The sequence below is a fragment of the Aspergillus lucknowensis genome, assembly GCF_044049455.1.
Source record: "Aspergillus lucknowensis strain CBS 449.75 chromosome Unknown BJX67scaffold_37, whole genome shotgun sequence".
NCBI classification, from domain to species: Eukaryota; Fungi; Ascomycota; class Eurotiomycetes; order Eurotiales; family Aspergillaceae; genus Aspergillus; species Aspergillus lucknowensis.
In genome coordinates, this window is record NW_027263581.1 from 1 (window position 1) to 18458 (window position 18458).

The following is an 18458-nucleotide window of genomic DNA, read 5'->3' on the forward strand; positions in this document are numbered from 1 at the left end:
TGTCCCAGTATGAATCCTAAGCCACAAGCTGTATCAGGACCAATATGAACAAGAACAAGAACACACGCAAGAATCAAAAAAAAAAAAAAAAAAAAGAAAAGAAAAAAAAACATCATGAGAAAACACATGTATAGGCTAATCCCGCTCGCCCGGCTCCGTGCTATGATGGTATATTGACGATGATAATGATGACAATGATCATGCCGGTTAGAAATAGATCAGAAATCCACTGCCAGCAAACAAGAACAGATCCAGTTGGTACAGACGGAATATGAGGGAAAGCAAAACAAAGCGATGCATGTATAACGTTGCAGCCGGTGTGCTTTTAGCGTCGGCCTTCGATAGCGTGCTCGATGCTGGGGTGAAATTCCATTTCGAGCAGCCCTAAGGCCTCGAGGGACGAGCAATGACGCATCGAGTGTTGACGAGGCTGGGGTGATCAGAGGACGCAGCAACAAGTCTGCAGGAAGAATAACAAATAGGCCCAATGGATCCGTGCAAGAAGTTCATGGACCGATTGCAAACCAACCCTTCGCATGCCTGATGATGATCGTGACCCGAAACGCCAATGGTGAGGATGAAACTGAACAGGGAAACAAGTGGCATAAAAACAGGGAACAAAACGTGTCATATACTTTCCATGATAAACAACGGCAGGAGGAAGCCATTTTGCCGCCATATATTCTTTTGTGAGGATTCCACCCCAATTATACAATGTCAATGACTCCGCGAACCTTAGAGAGCAAATGTAGTTGACTCTCAGGAAAGGCAAAGCGAGTCCATGGCATAGGCTGTACAGGTGCCTTTACTCGCATATTTCTGTCGATATAGATGAGGACCAGGCCACTGGGCCCGGAAAGCCGTAAGCGTTGAGCATTGCGTGAGGCCAAATATTTTCCATGCCCAATTGTTTAAAGAGTTCATGGTAGCCACAAGACTCATTGGATATCGATGGATCAAAGTGAGAACGGAAAGGGCCGGAATACCAAAAAGAGACGAAGGTGGTTGATTAGCCACCTTTCCTCATTGATTCGTCCGCCGGTAGGGGATCTACACCGCTATGAAGGCCGTGCCGGTGCTCCGAGGATAACTTGTTGTTCTTCTTGTGCTTCCTTCTGGTTGTCTGCCACCCGCTGTTGGTATGATTGACACTGGAATCTTGAGCTGTGGGGCCAGCACCATTCGATTTCCGCTGGGGCCCAGAATTGCGTTCTTTCTGGTCGCTTAATCCAGCAGACCATGCTTGTGGAAAGTCCGAACGATGCTTGGGCTTGGACTTATGAGTGACTCCATTAGCCTTCTCGAATCCATCGGAGCCATTAACTCGGCGTTTGCCACTGGACGGCGTTGCATGCGTTTCCGTGGTCAAAGGCACTTTATCCCCAGCATGAGCGTTCTTCGAGCGAGGGACTTCCTTCTCAACGCTGGGGTCATTTATTTGATTCGATTTGGCCTGTACGGGTCTGGGCAAGGATTCGGCGGCCATTTTCTCACCATTCGAAAGCTGAAGAGCCTGGAGCCGGCTTGAAAGCAGGCTCGACTTCCCACTATGCCCGTTTGTGGATATGTCGGCGGGTTTGCTCATACTATGCGAATCCATCGCTGGTCTGCTGAAAAACGGATTCGAGTCAATCTCGACAGAGCTGTTATCCTGGTAATCTTGAGAGAAGGAGTCTGAGACGCTCGCAGGAGTATCGGTATTCTGGTCATCCGAATTCGATGTACAGTTAGATATCAAGCCGTAGGGGTCATAGCTCTCAGATGGAACAAATATTCGCTGATCACTGGGCGGCACCGATCCATCCACAATCAATGGCCCACCACGATCACTTGAGGCAGCGGTTCGAGAGGCGGTCCTCTGCTGCGCCTGACTGGACTTTGGGGACGAGATAGACGCGTTGTCAAGCGACGGGGCGTAAGTATCAGTTCCTGAAACAGCTGACATGTACTCCTGGGAACTTCCAAGAAAAGGAAGAATACCGCCGTTCGGCACAGCTAGTCCAAGCGAAGCCGATAATGGCGAGAGCATCGCGTTTTGGTGATATGCATGAAGTTGGGGAGAGCCGCCAAGGTAGTACCCCATATAATCGGGTGGCCTGGCTTCGTCCATATACAAAGTGCGGCTAGGTAAACTATTGGGGATAGATGTACCTTCTTCTTCACTTTGAGTGTCATCTGGAGAGCCAGGCGCGTTGCGCCGCTTCGCAGACTGAGAGCTGTCGGTAGGTTGAGAGATGGAATAGAGGGGCCCGAAACTTGGAAGCGAGTTGACAGGGCGGGCAGGTTGTGAATGCGCTCTCAGAGAGCCCCCTGGCGAGCCATTCGCAACCGAGGATCGTCGGGGGTTACGGCGAAGGTCGGGCATGGCGGCGGCAGCGGATGGCGACGGTGGGTTGGTGCTGCTTCCTTGCACACCTGGAACTGCAACTGGGAGGTATGAAGAATTATAATAGAGATTCTGCCGCGGCTGTGCATTGACGGGCGGGTGGTTGACCGTTCCGGATCTTGAACGGGGGATATCGTCGGCCGAAGCTTCCTGTGGTGGGGCGGGAAATTGGATAAAGGGCTGCCGGATGAGGACCGGAGGAGGTCGCCCTGTTAGCAGCGCCTGATTTTGCAACTGTAACCGCAGTTCTTGCTCCTGTGCTTGGAGGATTTGTATCTGCTGATACAGGTGGTCGTGAAGCAGATATTGCGCATGTTGCGCCTGAAGGGAAAGCTCCGAAGCACTCATCCCACCGTTGGTTTGGCGAAAGTGGTTCTTGCCAGCCACGTTCGAGCTTCGACGGCCGCTGGAATGCCCGCCACGGTTATAGTGGTTGGAGTGTCGCCCACCCCGACCACCGCCACGACCACCGCGAGAGGAGTTTGGTGGCGCCGCCGTAACGATTGGCCGTGGCTGGGGAGGGGGCCTCTCCCAAGAGCGCTCTGCCTCGGGAGGATATTCGTACTGTTCACAGCAAAGCTCAAGGTCACCTTCTGAAATGGCTTTGAACGCCCGGCGCAACTCCATATGAACTCCTCGAAACGATGTATCGTCGGCCGTATTCCCCAGATTTCGTGACGTGTTGAAAGGTTCCTCGACACAGAGCCGATTGTTTTGGAGAAGGTGCCAACCCTTGCCCTCTTTGGATATTAACCTCCCCTCTCGAACCGATATCACAAACTTCTCGTAATCCAGCTCGTGGCCGTAATAGCGAAAGAACTGGAAGAAAAGCTCTCCCAAAGACTGCTTGTTCCCCTTTCCGTATCCAACCAAGGAATCCAAGTCATCATCGAATGAACATACCAATCCATCTGCAGTTGTTCTCTTTTTATGGGGTCGGGCCTGGAGGCTGGGTAGTATGGGGGGTTCTCGAGTTTGGAGGAAATTTATGATCAAACAAATCCAGGTGTAGGAGCTTAGGGTACCACCGAGTCCTAAAGCCGAAAAGTTAGCGCTAAGACATGCGGATTCAGGTGCATCAACGTACCAGCATCATTTAGTATCCGTCGTTTTGTCCAGTGCTTGACGATCATGGCCAGCGGTCGTACTCGCTCATCGATCTCCACGTAAGTCCTGACCATTCGCGTATTCTCCAATGCCAATGTATTGTTCACGTTCATGTCACAGGCCAGGCGTAAATCGGGGTCCCAGATCTTCACGATAGGAACTTTCGCGTGGGAGATGCAGACAACTCGCTCCATCCCGTCTGCGAGGGAGACGCACTGTCAGTAATTGTTAAAGGGGAGGGAGATTGGAGGAATTCTTACGTTGTGCGAGAGCATCTGCCAGCAAACACACTTGTTCTAGCTCCTTACGGGTAGTAGTTATACAAATATCGACTGTGGTTGATTGTTAGCTCGACAATTAGCCAACTGTCCAAAGAAGAGGGAGAGAGAAATGGCACGTACCATCGGAATCGCTGGAGCACAGTTTATTCCCGGACGACCCAAATACGTGAACCTTGATCTCCGACCCAGGCCATTGCTTGTTGAAGAGGCTTTCTAACTTGCGGACAAGTCGTTGTCGCCGTTCATCACTTTCCAGTGATGGCAGCAGCCGATCATAGACTTTCAGTATATCCGCAGTGAGCTTTCTCTCCTCTTCCGGTCCAAGTTGCGGCTTCAACCCCTCCTTTTCCTCCGGTAGCACGTCGGCACCAATGGAATATGGTATTCTCCTTCGAAAGAACGACATTGCGGTCTCATATTTGCAACCCGAAAACGGTTTTCGAGAAGGAGGGGCGTGTATGGACTCCGAATGGGTCGACCGAGGCGATGTGCTTCCATGACGAGGGGAGGGCGATCTGGAGTGGAAAGAGATTTTCCGCGCGTGTTGGTATGGTGTTGAAGGAAGGGAATTGGACTGCTGCGAAGTTAATGGGTGTCGGCTCGATGCCTCTAGAGACTCCTCGTTGTTTAAGTTCCACGGCATAGTCGAAGCTTTTCCCGATGCTATCGGTGACTGTTCACCTGGCCTGGAGGATAGTCTGTCATTCCCATGGGTAGCTGTGACCATATAGCACCACCCAACGTTGTCGTGCAACGTTGGTCTCCAAGATAGAGGACCGTGAGGAAACGCTTTCTCGTTTCAAGGCCCCGAGTTCGAATCCACCAAAATGCTATGACTTCTCCAACCTCCAATGTTGTTCGTGATTGTTCGTGACCTGGAAACGGGTCGCCACGGGGATGGTGGAGGCCAGGAAATAACTCTTATTTTCCTCTGCGGTATATGTCTGTTTTAAGAACCAGTGGACGAAGTTAATGGTGACGAGAATGTGCGAAGGACGAGGGGATGTCGTCGGGGAGGAAGAGGGTAGCGGAGGTATCGGCCGGCGATGTTTCAGCGAAATCGGCTTTGTGCCTCTGTCTCAGAGTCGACGGCGACAAAGCAGGGTTATAAAGGCGTAAATCAATGAGAATTGAGGGCGTGCTTGACAAAGGGATTAATTTGCGTTCACTGACGCGAGGAAATCGAGTCGAGGAAGTCGGGGTCCTGACTGGTTTGTTCGTGACCAAAGGCGGTTTTAAGGGGAGCGAGTGCGAGAGACTCGAGCGGGAAGGGTAAATCTCGAACCACACAACTCAGAACAAGAGCCGACGGGAAATGTCAGGAGCACAATGAATTCCCTCCGAGTGAAAGGACCAGCCTCGGAAATTGAGAGAAAGTCGTGTATGTCTGAGAGACTCCCGGGAATCGGTTGAGTGAACGGGAGAGGGGACAGCGCGCGGAGGGGATTCCTCAGGGAGATCGGCTGAGAGCGAGAGCCAGAGAGGAACCACAGCCAGGGGGGCCAGTATTCAGCGGTAAAGCTGGCCCGCCAACGATTCAGGTATACCTCGCAAGCTCCACTGCAGGAGACGAAAAATTGATGGAAATTGTAAAATGCAACAGCAGATCCTCGAAGACGAACACAGAGAGGGACAATTTGAAGTAAAACAGCTGTTGAACTCAAAAAGTGCTTTGTGAAGAATGAGGAGTCGGAAGCTAGTATTCTGGATCCAGCTCTCAATGAACAGCCTCGCGGCGAAATGGTATCACCCCGCTGGGAGGTAATTATTGTTCTTTTTCCTGGGTTAAATTAACTGTGTCGAGGGTGCCTGACAAGGTAACGAGCAATATTGCCGGTGGTCCTGAGATCTTAACATCGCCATTCAGCTATTTACGGTATATGACGCTTGCGACGGCCGTGAGGCGCTTTGTCTCAGAGGCTCAGACATCTCTGATTCATGCGGAGAGTCATCTTAGACAACGCAAGTTTCTTCAACGTTTGTTGTCGTTGAAGGCCTTTGATTCCCCAGTATAGTGACTACAAAGAAAGACTGTTTTACGAAGGAGGGTGGTGGGTGAATTGTCTCTCCATTTGTCGTTGTTGGGGGAGAGAAGGCTCTGTGAATCCCAGGCAGAGCAACACAGACAAAGCTGCCTTCTGTGCAGCTGCCAGAGGTGTTTCCGAAGTAAGGGATCAATGTCAGCGAGACCGCCACACGTGTTCAACGCTCCGCATTCGGACTGACGACAGAAACGCGGGGCGAAAGGGGAAGGAGCGTTCTTGGACTGGAGATCTTGACTCGATGCAGGTGCGAGTTGAAAAGAAGGAGCGACAGGGGCCACGGCAGGCAGGAGCGACCTAGATCCATTTTTCCGGAGTATATCAAAGGTGCAGGTGCGATGGTCAAGAAAAATAATATTTGACCCCTGGAAGTGTCACCCTTTCCAGGAAAGCCTGCCCGCGGGAAATCCTCAGATCACGGATGATCGATCGTCCATGGCGGTTTGAAGTCTTGAAGCCAATTTTGAACGCGTTCATAAGCGACCCTATGATTGGACTTCCCAGATTGCTCAGGAGTCACCTCCTTGCCTGGGGCGCTTCGAGCTTGGGTGATGGCCACTACCAAGAGGATTGCCGCAAGTCTAAGGCAAATAATACTTAGCGGAGGGACCCCGTGAGGATCCTTCAGAGATATCGCAATCCTCTCTTCACCGATCTTGTCCGCTGGGGGTAGGTTCCGTTATCCAAGGGCAACCCAATATTATCCTGCAAAGGCAGCTAGTAAAAGGTATGCACACGAGCTGAGGACCAGGAAGGGGAGGAGAAAATTGCGGAGAAGCTACACCCAACATCCCGTTCCATGGCTTGCTTCATGGTTGGCCAGTCCCTCCCCCGAAGACAACAAACAGTCATGGGTTTCTTCAATCCATCTTCATCACGTTTGCGGACACCAGCAGCGGCACGGAACTGGCCAAAGCTCGACCAATCCAAGCGCAATCCAAGCCCAATACGTCGAGTTCTGGCCGGTTCTTTGCCGTCGATGGAAATTTCCCCAGAATTTAGACGTCTTGTTCAACAAAGACAAGGGGTTATGAGCCAAAGAAGCCGTGGGTCACAACGCCCGCTTCATCTCAATTCTTTATTCATTTCGTCAAGGTGCCCTATGACGCGCCTTTCATTCGCCAGTCCATTCACCGAGCCAACCTGTCAAGAAACTCTTCCCATGTCGATCCACAATGCAAAAACTATGGCCCAGACAACCATGCTCCTCGTTCTCCGACAGGAGCAGTACCCCGTAGTCGCGGTTGAAATGCCGGTTAGAGCGTGTCAATCAACCCAGTTGTCTGGCTCCAGCGGGTAAATAATTACTCCCAAGTATGACTGGCGGGCAATTCTGAGTCGATCGTGCCCAGGATTTTCTCCCGAATCTGCACTTCACCACCTCAGGCATAGCGGAAGGTCTACCAACCTTGAGGCAGGTGGCCTCCCTCATGACATTGAGGTGAACCTGCTTTCAATGAAACGATGCTCTGTTTTGGCTAATGTATACTATGGGCCCCTTGGGCTGTTTTCATTCCCGTATCCCTCCAGTAATCGGATGGAGTCTGTCGGGAAATCCATGGATGAGCCCGGAGATTTCCATATCCTTTTAGTGATAACACTGTGCCTGTGGTAAACGTTGATACCGACAGCTACAGCAAACTTGAGAGTCAAGTCATCAGTTTGAATGCCCGCACTCAGCTGAGAGTTGTAAACAAATTAATAATCCGATTCCTGCAGCCACTAAGACGATACGCCCGGCGTCACCTGCAGTGCAGTGACGATGTGATGAACACCTTGTGGCCCAATTGACTACTTCCCGCATTCTCATGGAGGGGTCAGGGTGCTGTCCATGCGATTCCCCGCTTTGGACTCATCAGTGCCGAGCTGAATTACAGGAAGTCAGGCACCGGTAATTCCAAGTGAGAGAGACTTCCAGCCCTGAGTCGCAGATGCAGCGAGAAGGCCGGGGAAGAGCCGCTCGAATTTGTCGTGTCAGGTCTCTTGAAAATGGTGCGGAATTTAGAACCACGCACCATGCAGGGGTGTGTGTAGACATCTTGTCTTCCCTGTGCAGGAGCGATGCCCTCGTTGGTCGCCAGAAATACAAATAGTTATCATGCAGCTGACAAATAATATTCCCCGCTTGATGGGCATTTTCTCGCCATGACGCCGAGTTTCACGGTTGTATTCTCTCCTCCGCCTGGGGAACGGTGATTTTATACCTATACGCGGTTGCCACATGCTCACGCTGGTTGAGGCATCCGTCTTTCCCCAATATCATTGAGACTATAAATCGCAACCTGGGACCCAAGGAAAAGTCGATGACACTGCGAAGGCGAGACCAACGCTGCCCCATTACGGTGCGGAACGTGAGGTATCCTGTACTTGGAAGAGTGTCCATGCTTATTCAATTCTCAGAACGCCGAGGTGCTTGATCGGCTTGGTTTCATTGCAGGAGGCGGGTTATCAGAGGCAGTACGTAATTTGGGAGAGAAACGCCTGTCAGCCGTGATGAGATAGCTGGGAGTGAGAAGCGCCAGTGCGTGGGCTGCACGGTATGACGGCATGAAGCAGAGATGAAGGAACGGAGACGGAGATGAAGAATTCATGGCAGGGTTCCGTCGTTCTCCGCCAGGTTCTTCGTGCAGGGCTGGCTGGCATCTGGTTCAACTGGGGCGGGGGATACACCTCTAACCCTCCAAGGATTTAGCCATCCACAAGATTCAAAAGATGATGGCGGCGAAACGGGTCATTTAAAAGCGCGGGAATTTCCTCTGCACCAACTTCCAAGGCCTGGAGGGTGGGACAGGAGGCCGGCGCTAGAGGATCGTGAGTTGCAACGTCGGGCTAGCCTCGTCACTCCAAAGTGCTTGGCAAAATCAAGGACAGAAATGTTCACCTGCACCATCGGCCTGCATACGCCATTGTGCATCCGAGGTTCTTGGGTCAGCGTCATTGCTCTGCGTCGGGGGCAAAATCTGATGGTTCTTTGCTTTGCCTTCGAGTCTTAAGGAGAGCGGCGTTGTCTCTCAAGGTTATCGCAAATTGTGAAAATTGTGAACGAGAATCAATTTCCCCCAAGATTCGACTTGACAAAGCATCCACTCGACCTTGCACCATTCATGGATGTGAAAGGGACGTCGAGGTGGGGCCCCATCAGACTTGCAGGACACCCCCCGATGTCCATCCGAGGGATGGGAACGCGGCAAGCACCGTGTCTGAACAATGTATTCATGCATTTAGCAAGGGTAGGAGTGCAGTTCTATTGGCTGAATGACACTTGTGATTCGAATCAACGGTTCATGCCCGATTCTTTGGAACCTCAGGCCCTTCAATTGCATTGTGAGAGGATCATGGATGGAAGATGGAGCTTCGGAGCGCGGCCACTGAGAAGACCTCAAAATAAATGGGCCCGAGCAAGCGAATAATCAATCGAGAGACCGAATCCCAGCACCCGGCCATCTTCTCGCATGATCGGATACTCTTTACCCACCAGAAGTCTGTGACTTTTGCTTTCGCTGACTGGAAAGTGAATCTTTCTTCATCGAAGACACGAGTTGCTTTCTTTGCTGTCACTCTGGTGTATTGCTCGTGCGTGGACGATGCTGTTGATATGAACAAGTGTCCAACCTCGAAGCTGGCTGTCAACCCAGAGGGAAAGTCCGCAGCTCGAATCATTTCTGAGAAGTCGAAGATGATGAGAAATGATCTCCTTAATCATTCTTGATGACAGTCGCTGCCAACTTTTAGCCCCCCATCTCTGGGGAGGATTAATATTACCACTTGACTATTCCCGGTCAAAAATAATAATAGTAATCTAGTAATTAATATCCACACTTTTTCGCTTCTTTCCCTTCTGCTCCCCTCTTCGCTCTCCTGGCTCACCAGTGTTCGCTCCTCAGCGCTCACACTCCTCGTCCTCCGACTTTTACCATCGCCCTTCTCCTGTGCTGGACTCCTCCCCGACCTTGACCTCTTTTCCTCTCCCTCTTCCCCACCCCCCAGTCTCACTTCCTCTTCCCCCACCCCTTCTCTCTCCCTCTTCGATTTTTTTTCCCACGTCAGACTTAACTGTTCGTCGTGCCGTCGGGGTGAGATTCGAGGAGCTGTTCTTTCTTCTTCCTTCTGCCTCGTTCACTCGTGGTAGAGCCGCCCGGTTTTCCCTCGGGGGGTCAATCACTCCTTTTCTTGTAAGCCACCACTCCCCTTCTACCCGATCCAAAAAAAAAATGTTGCCTCCCTCGTCATGAAATCGCCTTGCAACGGGGCAAACAAAATAAAGCCGTCGAACTTCCTCTTCTGCCTTCGCATCTTCTCGAGTTGTGAATGAGGTTCCCCTGGCCAAACACTCTTTCCGTTGGTTCCACGCCAACCCGGGGTGGAAAAAAGTTTCACGATAATTGGAAGAGAATATCTGCGACAGATAGCCTCGGTCGCCGCTTGTGGCAGACGCTCTATCGATACTCGAGTCTCGTTGCTCGGTGCAAGGACTGGGCTCTAATTTATCTCTCGTCTTGCTTTTGAATTGAAAAGCTTACCATCTGTTCCCTAGTCTAGCATCGGGCCCTACATCTGTCAAAGCGGATCAGTTGTTGCTCACAGTTTCTTCGCCCGGAGTCTTCAGTCGGTAATCATGGCTTACTACGAGCCGCAGGGCTGGCAAGCGCCCTCTTCCCGCCAGGCTTCCTGGGAGCAGCCTGTTCCTCCGTCGCGATCGGGTACGTATCGCAGCTTTTGCACCTCATGGGAGTAACCTAGGTTTAGATCGAAGTTAACGGGTCGACTCTAGGCTCAAGCTCTGTTTCGCAGCGTGACGATACCCCCGCATTCTCCTCTCAGTTTGACGGTATGCATACGACCATTTCTCATTTGTCTCCAACATTCACCCTCCTTCTCCCCTCGCGGTGTACGAAGAACTCGGCAGACCATACATCGGATTAGGTTCCCCTTCGAGCTGGTGAACTTGGTGGCACTGCAACACCGTCGAGGTCTTTCACAGCACTGGAATACATTGTCTTGTGGAATGGAGATATTTGCTGACTTGTCGCCCCAGAGGTTGATCGCGCTATCGACAATCTCGTCAAGAGCGGAAAATTATGGGCCGCCCCGCGCAGAGATTCGATGCCCATGATGATGGGCCGTCCTTTTCCCGAGTACGGTACGGAACCCCGGACACCTTCAACAAGGAATCACCCTGAAACCCCGTTCACAGACCCGCGCGTCCCGAACGTGGCACAGCGCCATCACTCAATAAGCGACTTTGACAACAGCAGGGTGCATCAGAACCCCAATGTGCAGGGGTTTTATGCCTCGCAGCGGTTTCAAGGACGCCCAAATGAAGTGGATCAGATGATGCAAGCGAAGCGTCGGATGGCGGCACAGCGTGAGAGGGAACTCCGCAACTATCATCAGGAGCAGCAGTACAACCGAAGTACGTGGTAGCATTTTGGAACTCTTCTTCCTTCATTCAAGATTCCCCATACTCGTTTGACCCGCATGTATCCGTTGCCTTGTACAATACATTGGGGTGTCCCATACTTTTTTGGAGAACACGGTTTAATAATTTTTCTTCCTGAAAGGCCTTCTCGCCGAAATGTCTGCCGGCAAGTCCGATCGCTCGCTTAGTCCCGCCGCCATGAGCGAGGACAGTCGCCGAGAACTCCTGGCTCGCCAGCACAGAGCTTTGTACGGCAACGAGAGCCCGGCTTTCTTCCCACCCGGGAACTTTGCGGATGATGGTTCACGACCGGCGAGTCAGGCTGGCGTTCGGGGCGCCTCTCCACGCAGCGTTGATCCATTTAGCCAGACTTCGATCCAAGGCACAGCCGACGCTCTCGCTCATTCTAATGCCGGCCCATCCACCCTCCAATCTCCTTCTCGTGCCAACAGCACCTCGTCTCCGAGCTCTGGCATCAATCCTGTCTTCGGAAAGTATGACGGCGCCGACCAGCCTGTGACCTCGACTTCATCCCCTGGAGCGGATTCCCCATCCTCGAGGCAGCCGCATCCAAAATCCGCTGGCACCATCACCTCCGTTGGCCCTATCGGGTCTCGCCCGGCTCAGCAAACTGGCCCCGCTCAAGTCCCTAACCCAGCTCTGAACAAGCGGTCTACTACCCCCATTCCCTCGCCTCTGGGGTTTGGATTCACGCCGGGGGACAGTGCCACTGAACGTTCCATGTCCTCTGCTTCCAACCCCGCTACCACAGCCGCCGGACCTTCGGGTCCCAAGGACGCCTCTGGTGGGGTTGGGCTTGGCTGGGGTAACAGCAGTGGTGTCTGGGGCTCCAAGACTGGACTGGGCGTTCAAGCTTCAGTCTGGGGCTAAGGATTTCTCTGAGGTTCTCAAGCTACCCTCTGCTCCAAAGCTTATGTTTTCTTTCTGGTTGATATTTTGTACCGTGGCGTTTGAGAAGAGGCTTTGTGTCTAAATACTGGGAGGGTCATGGTACATATGTGGACGACCTCGAGTGGCGCAACATCAATTTTCTTGTCTATGGACGCGTTTTTAGGATGTCGATTTGGTACATGGTTCTGGCTTGGAAGGAGCTTGGCTGGCCTGTTGGTTTCCGGAGTCGGTATTTCCCTTTTGCTTTGCATTCTCTCGTCTTTCCTCATTCTGCTGGGTTGCCTGTGAGTGTCGTTCATCATCTTTCCGGCTGCATTTCTTCGTCTCATCCTGTTATCGGCTTGGTAGCGGCTCTTGTTTCCAGCTCATCTGGGGAGGGGTTCAGGTGTTCCAAGTTCAACATACCACTGTGGGTTGTCTACGAATCTGGCCGAGCTATTATCGCTTTCATTTTGTTGTCATCATTTCATTTGAGCCGTACTCGATTTTGGGCACCAGAAGGGCACTCTTCTCGTCATTTCTGTTTGGATCTGATTTGGGTTCCGGGCAAAGGGGAACAGCTTGGGGAGCAGGCAAACATCGAAAGAGTTCTTTGGAGTTTGATCTGAACCGCATCTCTACTATGTTAATGTCTTTCAACTGGCTCTGTGGTTTTATGATTTGGATGTATCTCTTGGCAGTTTCAATTTCTAACCAGGTAATAGTATTCCCCCTCCAGCTCTTCGTCCCGTAGCCCGCTCTATGCGAGTATATCTTGTTGTCCTGAGCGTGGTAACTGCCGAGTACCTAGGAACGGGCCTGGGCAATATCCCGACATATTAGTGCTCCAGCTCCCACTATGTCTGAAACAATACTGCAGGGCAGGCTCCCGACCCCGCATGCCCCTTCGAAGATAAGGCTGCAGGGACGACTACTAGTGGGGATGGAAATAGGTCATAAGGTTCGGTAATCAGAGGAGTTCCAGCATCATGCAGGGGAAAGGCACGGTACTTTGGATAGGCGACGGATAGCCAAAGTTTGGTACAGGGCTGGGGCTCGATAAGCGCGGCGGCGATTGACATAGGACGACTTGTTTGGATAAGCTTTTGTCGTAGTGGACAATAGAAGATAATTTCAGAGGATGCTTAGGTTCGAGAAACAATGCTTGTTATGCAGACACTTGGGAAGAGGCGGGGATCGAATCACCAGCAAAGCGCAGCAGCTTCAGCTTCACATCAAGCGCACGTCATCCCGGGCACGCTTTCTGAAAATTTTCGGCTCCTGGCGCCCCTGATCTCACTTCACATTATTCTTGTCCGCCTTGCAGAATCCGGATCAGGATCGCCCCTTTCGGGAGGCGAAGAATGATATCAGAAGCCGTGCTGGGCCAACGATCGATCCCCAATCCCGCCTAGTCGTCCACTTGCTCTGCTCTTCGGAGACCTCGCCTGGCCCAGCCCTGTCACCCCGTCACCCCGTCACCCCGTCACTCCTCTCCATTTTTTCCCCTCCCGGTCGCGTGTGTCGCTGGCGCTTCCATTCTGCTTTGATCCAGCCTCGCTGCGCTGCAGGAAAGAGACCAGCCCCCGAAGCGACCTTGGAAGACCTGCACGCCTCGCAAAACATTTTCGCGCCGACCGCTGCCGAGGCCGTCAGGTGGTCCCGACTCTCCCACCCCCAGCAGATCTTCACCTCCATCATCCTCCGATCCCATCACCCATCTTCGTCAGCGAGCCGCAAATTCGGCACCCTCGTCTGGCCATCGTCACCGCCGCCGTCGACTCCACAGCGATCACGTCTCCCGAACTCCCGTCGACCCGCGTCCTCTGCGTTGCTCGCTCGCTTGGCGCTCTCCTCGCGCCGGTACAACTCGTTCCTGAGGTGTCCCGGAGTGACGAGGCGCCCCCTCCCTCCTCCGTCCGAACATGGCGTCGGACGTACAGCCGCCCAGCGATCGCAAGCGGGTCAAAGTCTACGAGCTAAAGGAGAATGACTGGTTTGACCGGGGCACGGGGTTTTGCACAGGCCGAATACTTGATGTAAGCTTTCTCTTGCGACCATCTCATGGCGTGGCATGGCATGGCAGGGCTTATGGCATCATCCACCGCCCACGCGACGGGGCTCGCCAGCTGTTGGAGGGCGCAAATACCAGCTGGGACTGAGCGCGCTCGCATGTAATTTCTTCCTTCGCTAACTTTGTTCTCTTCTTCGCAGGATGAGCCACGAATATTCGTCGAGTCAGAGGATAAGCCCATTCGGATCCTCTTGGAGACGAAAATCTCCAAGGATGGCGGGTATCAGAAGCAGCAGGGTTCGCGACTCTTTCTTCCGTGTTGCAAGCTTAGGACGGATCGCTAACACCTCCCGTCTCAATTTAGACACCTTGATTGTGTGGACCGAGCCCAACCAGACCGATATGGCTTTGAGTTTCCAGGAGGCGGAGGGTTGCGCAGTGATATGGTAGAGCTCACTTCGTCTGGCGCAACCCGAGTGATCGTTGCTTACACTGGCTAGGAATTTTGTCAATTCTGTTCAGCAACATCTTCTCACCCTTGCCGCAGCGGGTAAGAGATCCTCCTGTTCTTCATACCTTGGCGCATCGTTGCCTCTAGATCATCTTTACTGACACAGATCCGTCTTTCGCAGATGACGCACTTTCCGACGATCTCGAGCGCATCCAGCCCGTCGTACTACCTGCCGCCGAACTTGCGAACCTGCCCGAGATCGATCATCTGATGAGAGCCGCCAGCATAACCCAGGCCGGCCGCGACGCGCTGTCCAAGTGTGTCATCAGAGACGAATATATACACAAACTCCTTCCTCTAGTCACGGTCGCGGAAGACCTCGAGAGCCTCACTGACCTCCACCGTCTGTGCAACATCATGAAATCCCTTATCCTTCTTAATGACACCACCATAATCGAAACTGTCGTCACTGATCCCATCATACTCGGCGTTGTTGGGGCATTGGAATGTCCGTTTTTGAAGCCACTTCCCTCTGCAGACCGAAGAGTTAACGTTTTACAGATGATCCCGAGTTCCCTACGCACAAAGCGAACCACCGACAGTACCTCTCCGACAAGTCCCGCTATAAAGAAGTAGTGCCAATCCGAGACGCTACCATCCGGCGCAAAATCCGATACACCTGGCGCTTGCAGTATCTAAAAGATGTCGTACTCGCTCGGATACTAGACGATCCAACCTTCTCGGTCCTCAATTCGATGATCTTCTACAACCAGGTCGACATTGTAAACCACATCCAGTCGGACGGCCTCTTCCTCAAGGAGCTATTCTCTGTCTTCGATCCGAGGAGCGCTGATGCGAAGCGCAAAGAAGACGCTGTCCAATTCCTCCACCAATGCGCCTCAATCGCGAAGAATCTCCAGGTACCGGAGCGTGCCACACTCTTCGGTAATCTTATTAGCCACGGTCTTTTTGCGGTGATTGCCTTCGCCATCAAGCACCCCAACCCGGCTATTCGGACGACAGGCATTGATATTCTAGTCGCCCTCCTCGACCACGACCCCATTATGATGCGCAGCTATATGCTCAAGGCCGTCAACGAAAAGAAAACACCTCTTACGGACACCCTGATTGACTTGCTTCACACGGAGGTTGATCTCGGCGTCAAGAACCAACTCACAGATGCGATCAAGGTTCTGCTGGACCCTCAGGTTCCCTTGCAGGCTGCGATGACTCGGGCTGGTCCCGAGAATGCCGCTAAAATGCGCACTAATATCCTCTCGGATGCGTTTGTGCAGAACCACTTCGACGAGTCATCAAAACGACTATTTGCCCCTTTGAAACGACTTGAGAATCAATCTAGCCGTAAGTCTTGAGCATCCTCACTGATCTTTCCATCTGCGTCTAACCGAATCCCCAGCCAACCTAACTTTCCAAGACGTCGCTCTCTACTCACATCTTGTGGATATCCTCACCTTCTTCGTCCGCCAACATCTTTACCGGTGCCGCAACGTCATCCAGAACGAGCGGCTCGCCGCCTATGTAACGCAATTACTTCGAGTACCCCAGAAACACCTGAAGCTCAGTATGAATACTTTTACCCCGTTCGTCTAACTGCTGTGCTAACCAGCTCTTAGCTGCATTGAAATTCTTTCGAACTTTGCTCAGCCTTCAAGACACCTTTTACCAAGCTTTGATGACGCATAACGACACGTTTGGGCTCATTCTTGATATTGTTTACGAGACCATGCCGCGCGACAACCTGCTCAATTCAGCCTGCCTTGAACTTTTCGAATTTATTAAGCGCGAGCATATTAAGCCGATTACCTTGCATGTTGTTGGGAAATATGGCGACAAGCTGAGGGATATCACCTATGTCGACACGTTCCAGGGATTGATTTTGCATTACGAGCAGCTTCAGGGCTATAGCGAAGAGGCGGACTCGACACTTTATTCCCAGGAGGAGGAGACTCCTAATCTCAAGGTACCACCCAGTGGACGTTGGCAAGGCGTGAAGGAGATGGACCCTGCCGAAGAGGAGTACTTCAACACGTCGGACGATGAAGATGAGGTAAGGGGTGGCTCTGATTGCGAAGGCTCGGTGAGGTATACTGATCACGGGGCCCAGTGGCAGCAGGATAACCGAACTGGGGCAACGCTCATTTCACAAATACCTAACGGTGCCGCCTCTCCGGCTGTCAAGTCCCTCGTGGACTACCCCGATGATGACGAGGAGGACAGTGATGCCATGGATACTAAAGTAGAACCTGTCGTGCCCCAGAGAGGGGGGCAGAAGCAGGAGGGAGTTTCCGCGGACGACACGCCCATCAGTGCAGCCGAGGATTCTCCGTCAACACCGGTGCAGCCCGCGCGATCGCCTCCGGAGAGACTATCTGAGAAGCGCCGGCGCGAGGAAGAGGACGACGATGAACTCGTTAAACTCACGTCAGGCCCGAAACGCAGAAGCTCCACGAGCGGCTCGACCGGGACGGCGGGATTATTACGGAAAAAGCGGAGCGGGTCTATTGGCTCAGTGTCCATCATTGACAAGGGAGCAGCGCAAACGGGGACAGCCTCTGTCAATGCTGCACCGAAGCGGATCGCCATCAACCTCAGCTCTTCTGTCAAGGCCGCCGATAACCAAGGCTCTCCCGATACAGCAACCGTCAACACCACAGGGGAGAACGAGAAAGAGAACCAGAACCACGGCGGCCCCCGCGAGAGCTGAGAAATTGATACCCATCGCGTAATGAAGATTCTTTTCCTGCATCGCAATGCATAGCCTTCGATCGGAACATCCTCGCACTCTTTTTTACGACTGCATCCTAGATACCAGATGAGCTGACCTGGTTCTGTGTTTTCTGCTCTTCCCTTAAATACCCTCTCCGATGCCTTCCTTCCTCTCCGGCCATCTCACACTTCCTTCATCTCTTCATAACCCCCCCCCAGCCAACCAGCTGACCTATCTACGCTTGCTTCGTCTGTACCCGTACGCATCCGCTATGTCATCGGCGTTTTCTGGCGTTTCTGCGGGCTACTCCTTTTCATCTATCTACACCGGGCTCGGGGGCAAGGCGAAGCAAAACAAAGCAAAAGCGGTGCGGTCATGGAAGCTCTACAGCGAGGAGCAGGAGTAGTGGTCCTGTGCTGACTGGGGCATATCAGTTCTCAACCCAATGAATGGATGAAGACTCTTGAATTCCATATCTCTCTTCTGCTTCTCTTCGTAGATACTGTATAACTAACTATCCCGTCGAGTTATCTACTTCTGAGGGTGACGTTCTGCCAGAGTATGTATCCCACATGCCACAGTACGGCAGTTTTTCGTCGTAGACTCGACTAAGTCAATTCCTGTACCAAGCGTGTAACTGATAACTCCATGGCACGAATCCTCGCGCTGGTGCTTGCTCTCCAGCGCTCAAACGCTCAATAATCAGCATCGCATAGCTAGCTTGATACTTAACTCTAAGTAACCAGGGACTAACTATACCGTAACTAACCAGATTAGCCCCAGGCTGGACTAAACTAACTAACTAATCCAAGTTGAAGTTAACTTCACTTAACTTCTCACAAGTTGGAACCGCGGGCGTTATTTTGTTGTTGATTATTAACTTATAGTAATTCTGCGAACGAGTCTCGACTCGAAGCAAGACTGCACAAGGCATTTAAAAAAAAAAAAAAGTCTTAGCTTTATCGTTGAGCTTCTCGCAGAGTAAATGGGAAAATAAAAATGATCTAGTTATACACGGAAAGGGCGGTATCTAAGTAATATAGGGGGATGATATCGTCGTGAGCGGGGCAGTTCATTATGTATGCATGCATGCATGTAGACGGGGTGGAGTCGAGTCTCTGAAGAGCATGGGCAAGGGC

General features: G+C 52.2%; 4 protein-coding genes across 4 annotated transcripts; 3 read left to right on the top strand and 1 right to left on the bottom strand.

Moving 5' to 3' along the window:
* Window positions 1–1009: 1009 nt before the first annotated feature.
* Window positions 1010–4501, bottom strand: BJX67DRAFT_373587 (PAP/25A associated domain family; the record flags this gene model as incomplete). The annotated part of the gene is made up of 4 exons (XM_071031417.1): window positions 1010–3420; window positions 3474–3692; window positions 3754–3789; window positions 3895–4501. The coding sequence occupies 4 exons, from the start codon at window positions 4499–4501 to the stop codon at window positions 1010–1012; spliced, it is 3273 nt and encodes a 1090-aa protein (XP_070883727.1).
* Window positions 4502–10431: 5930 nt separating this feature from the next.
* On the top strand, window positions 10432–12126 carry BJX67DRAFT_373588 (uncharacterized protein; the record flags this gene model as incomplete). The annotated part of the gene is made up of 4 exons (XM_071031418.1): window positions 10432–10516; window positions 10588–10644; window positions 10852–11229; window positions 11378–12126. The coding sequence occupies 4 exons, from the start codon at window positions 10432–10434 to the stop codon at window positions 12124–12126; spliced, it is 1269 nt and encodes a 422-aa protein (XP_070883728.1).
* Window positions 12127–12219: 93 nt separating this feature from the next.
* BJX67DRAFT_198116 (uncharacterized protein) lies at window positions 12220–13021 on the top strand. The gene has a single exon (XM_071025423.1). The coding sequence runs from the start codon at window positions 12312–12314 to the stop codon at window positions 12753–12755; it is 444 nt and encodes a 147-aa protein (XP_070883729.1). The 5' UTR covers window positions 12220–12311; the 3' UTR covers window positions 12756–13021.
* Window positions 13022–13611: 590 nt separating this feature from the next.
* On the top strand, window positions 13612–17846 carry BJX67DRAFT_360219 (component of IIS longevity pathway SMK-1-domain-containing protein). Its single transcript, XM_071029740.1, has 9 exons — window positions 13612–14165; window positions 14341–14437; window positions 14505–14586; window positions 14641–14690; window positions 14773–15099; window positions 15153–15953; window positions 16009–16173; window positions 16226–16659; window positions 16717–17846. The coding sequence occupies exons 1-9, from the start codon at window positions 14052–14054 to the stop codon at window positions 17314–17316; spliced, it is 2670 nt and encodes an 889-aa protein (XP_070883730.1). The 5' UTR covers window positions 13612–14051; the 3' UTR covers window positions 17317–17846.
* The last annotated feature ends 612 nt before the right edge of the window (window positions 17847–18458 follow it).

Bases quoted from the DNA above. Each gene is read 5' to 3' on its own strand.
- BJX67DRAFT_360219 (XM_071029740.1), top strand. From the start codon at position 14,052: ATGGCGTCGGACGTACAGCCGCCCAGCGATCGCAAGCGGGTCAAAGTC. The intron at 14,438-14,504 runs GTTCGCGACTCT...GTCTCAATTTAG, and splicing joins CGGGTATCAGAAGCAGCAGG to ACACCTTGATTGTGTGGACC. The intron at 16,174-16,225 runs GTATGAATACTT...ACCAGCTCTTAG, and splicing joins CCAGAAACACCTGAAGCTCA to CTGCATTGAAATTCTTTCGA.
- BJX67DRAFT_198116 (XM_071025423.1), top strand. From the start codon at position 12,312: ATGTCGATTTGGTACATGGTTCTGGCTTGGAAGGAGCTTGGCTGGCCT.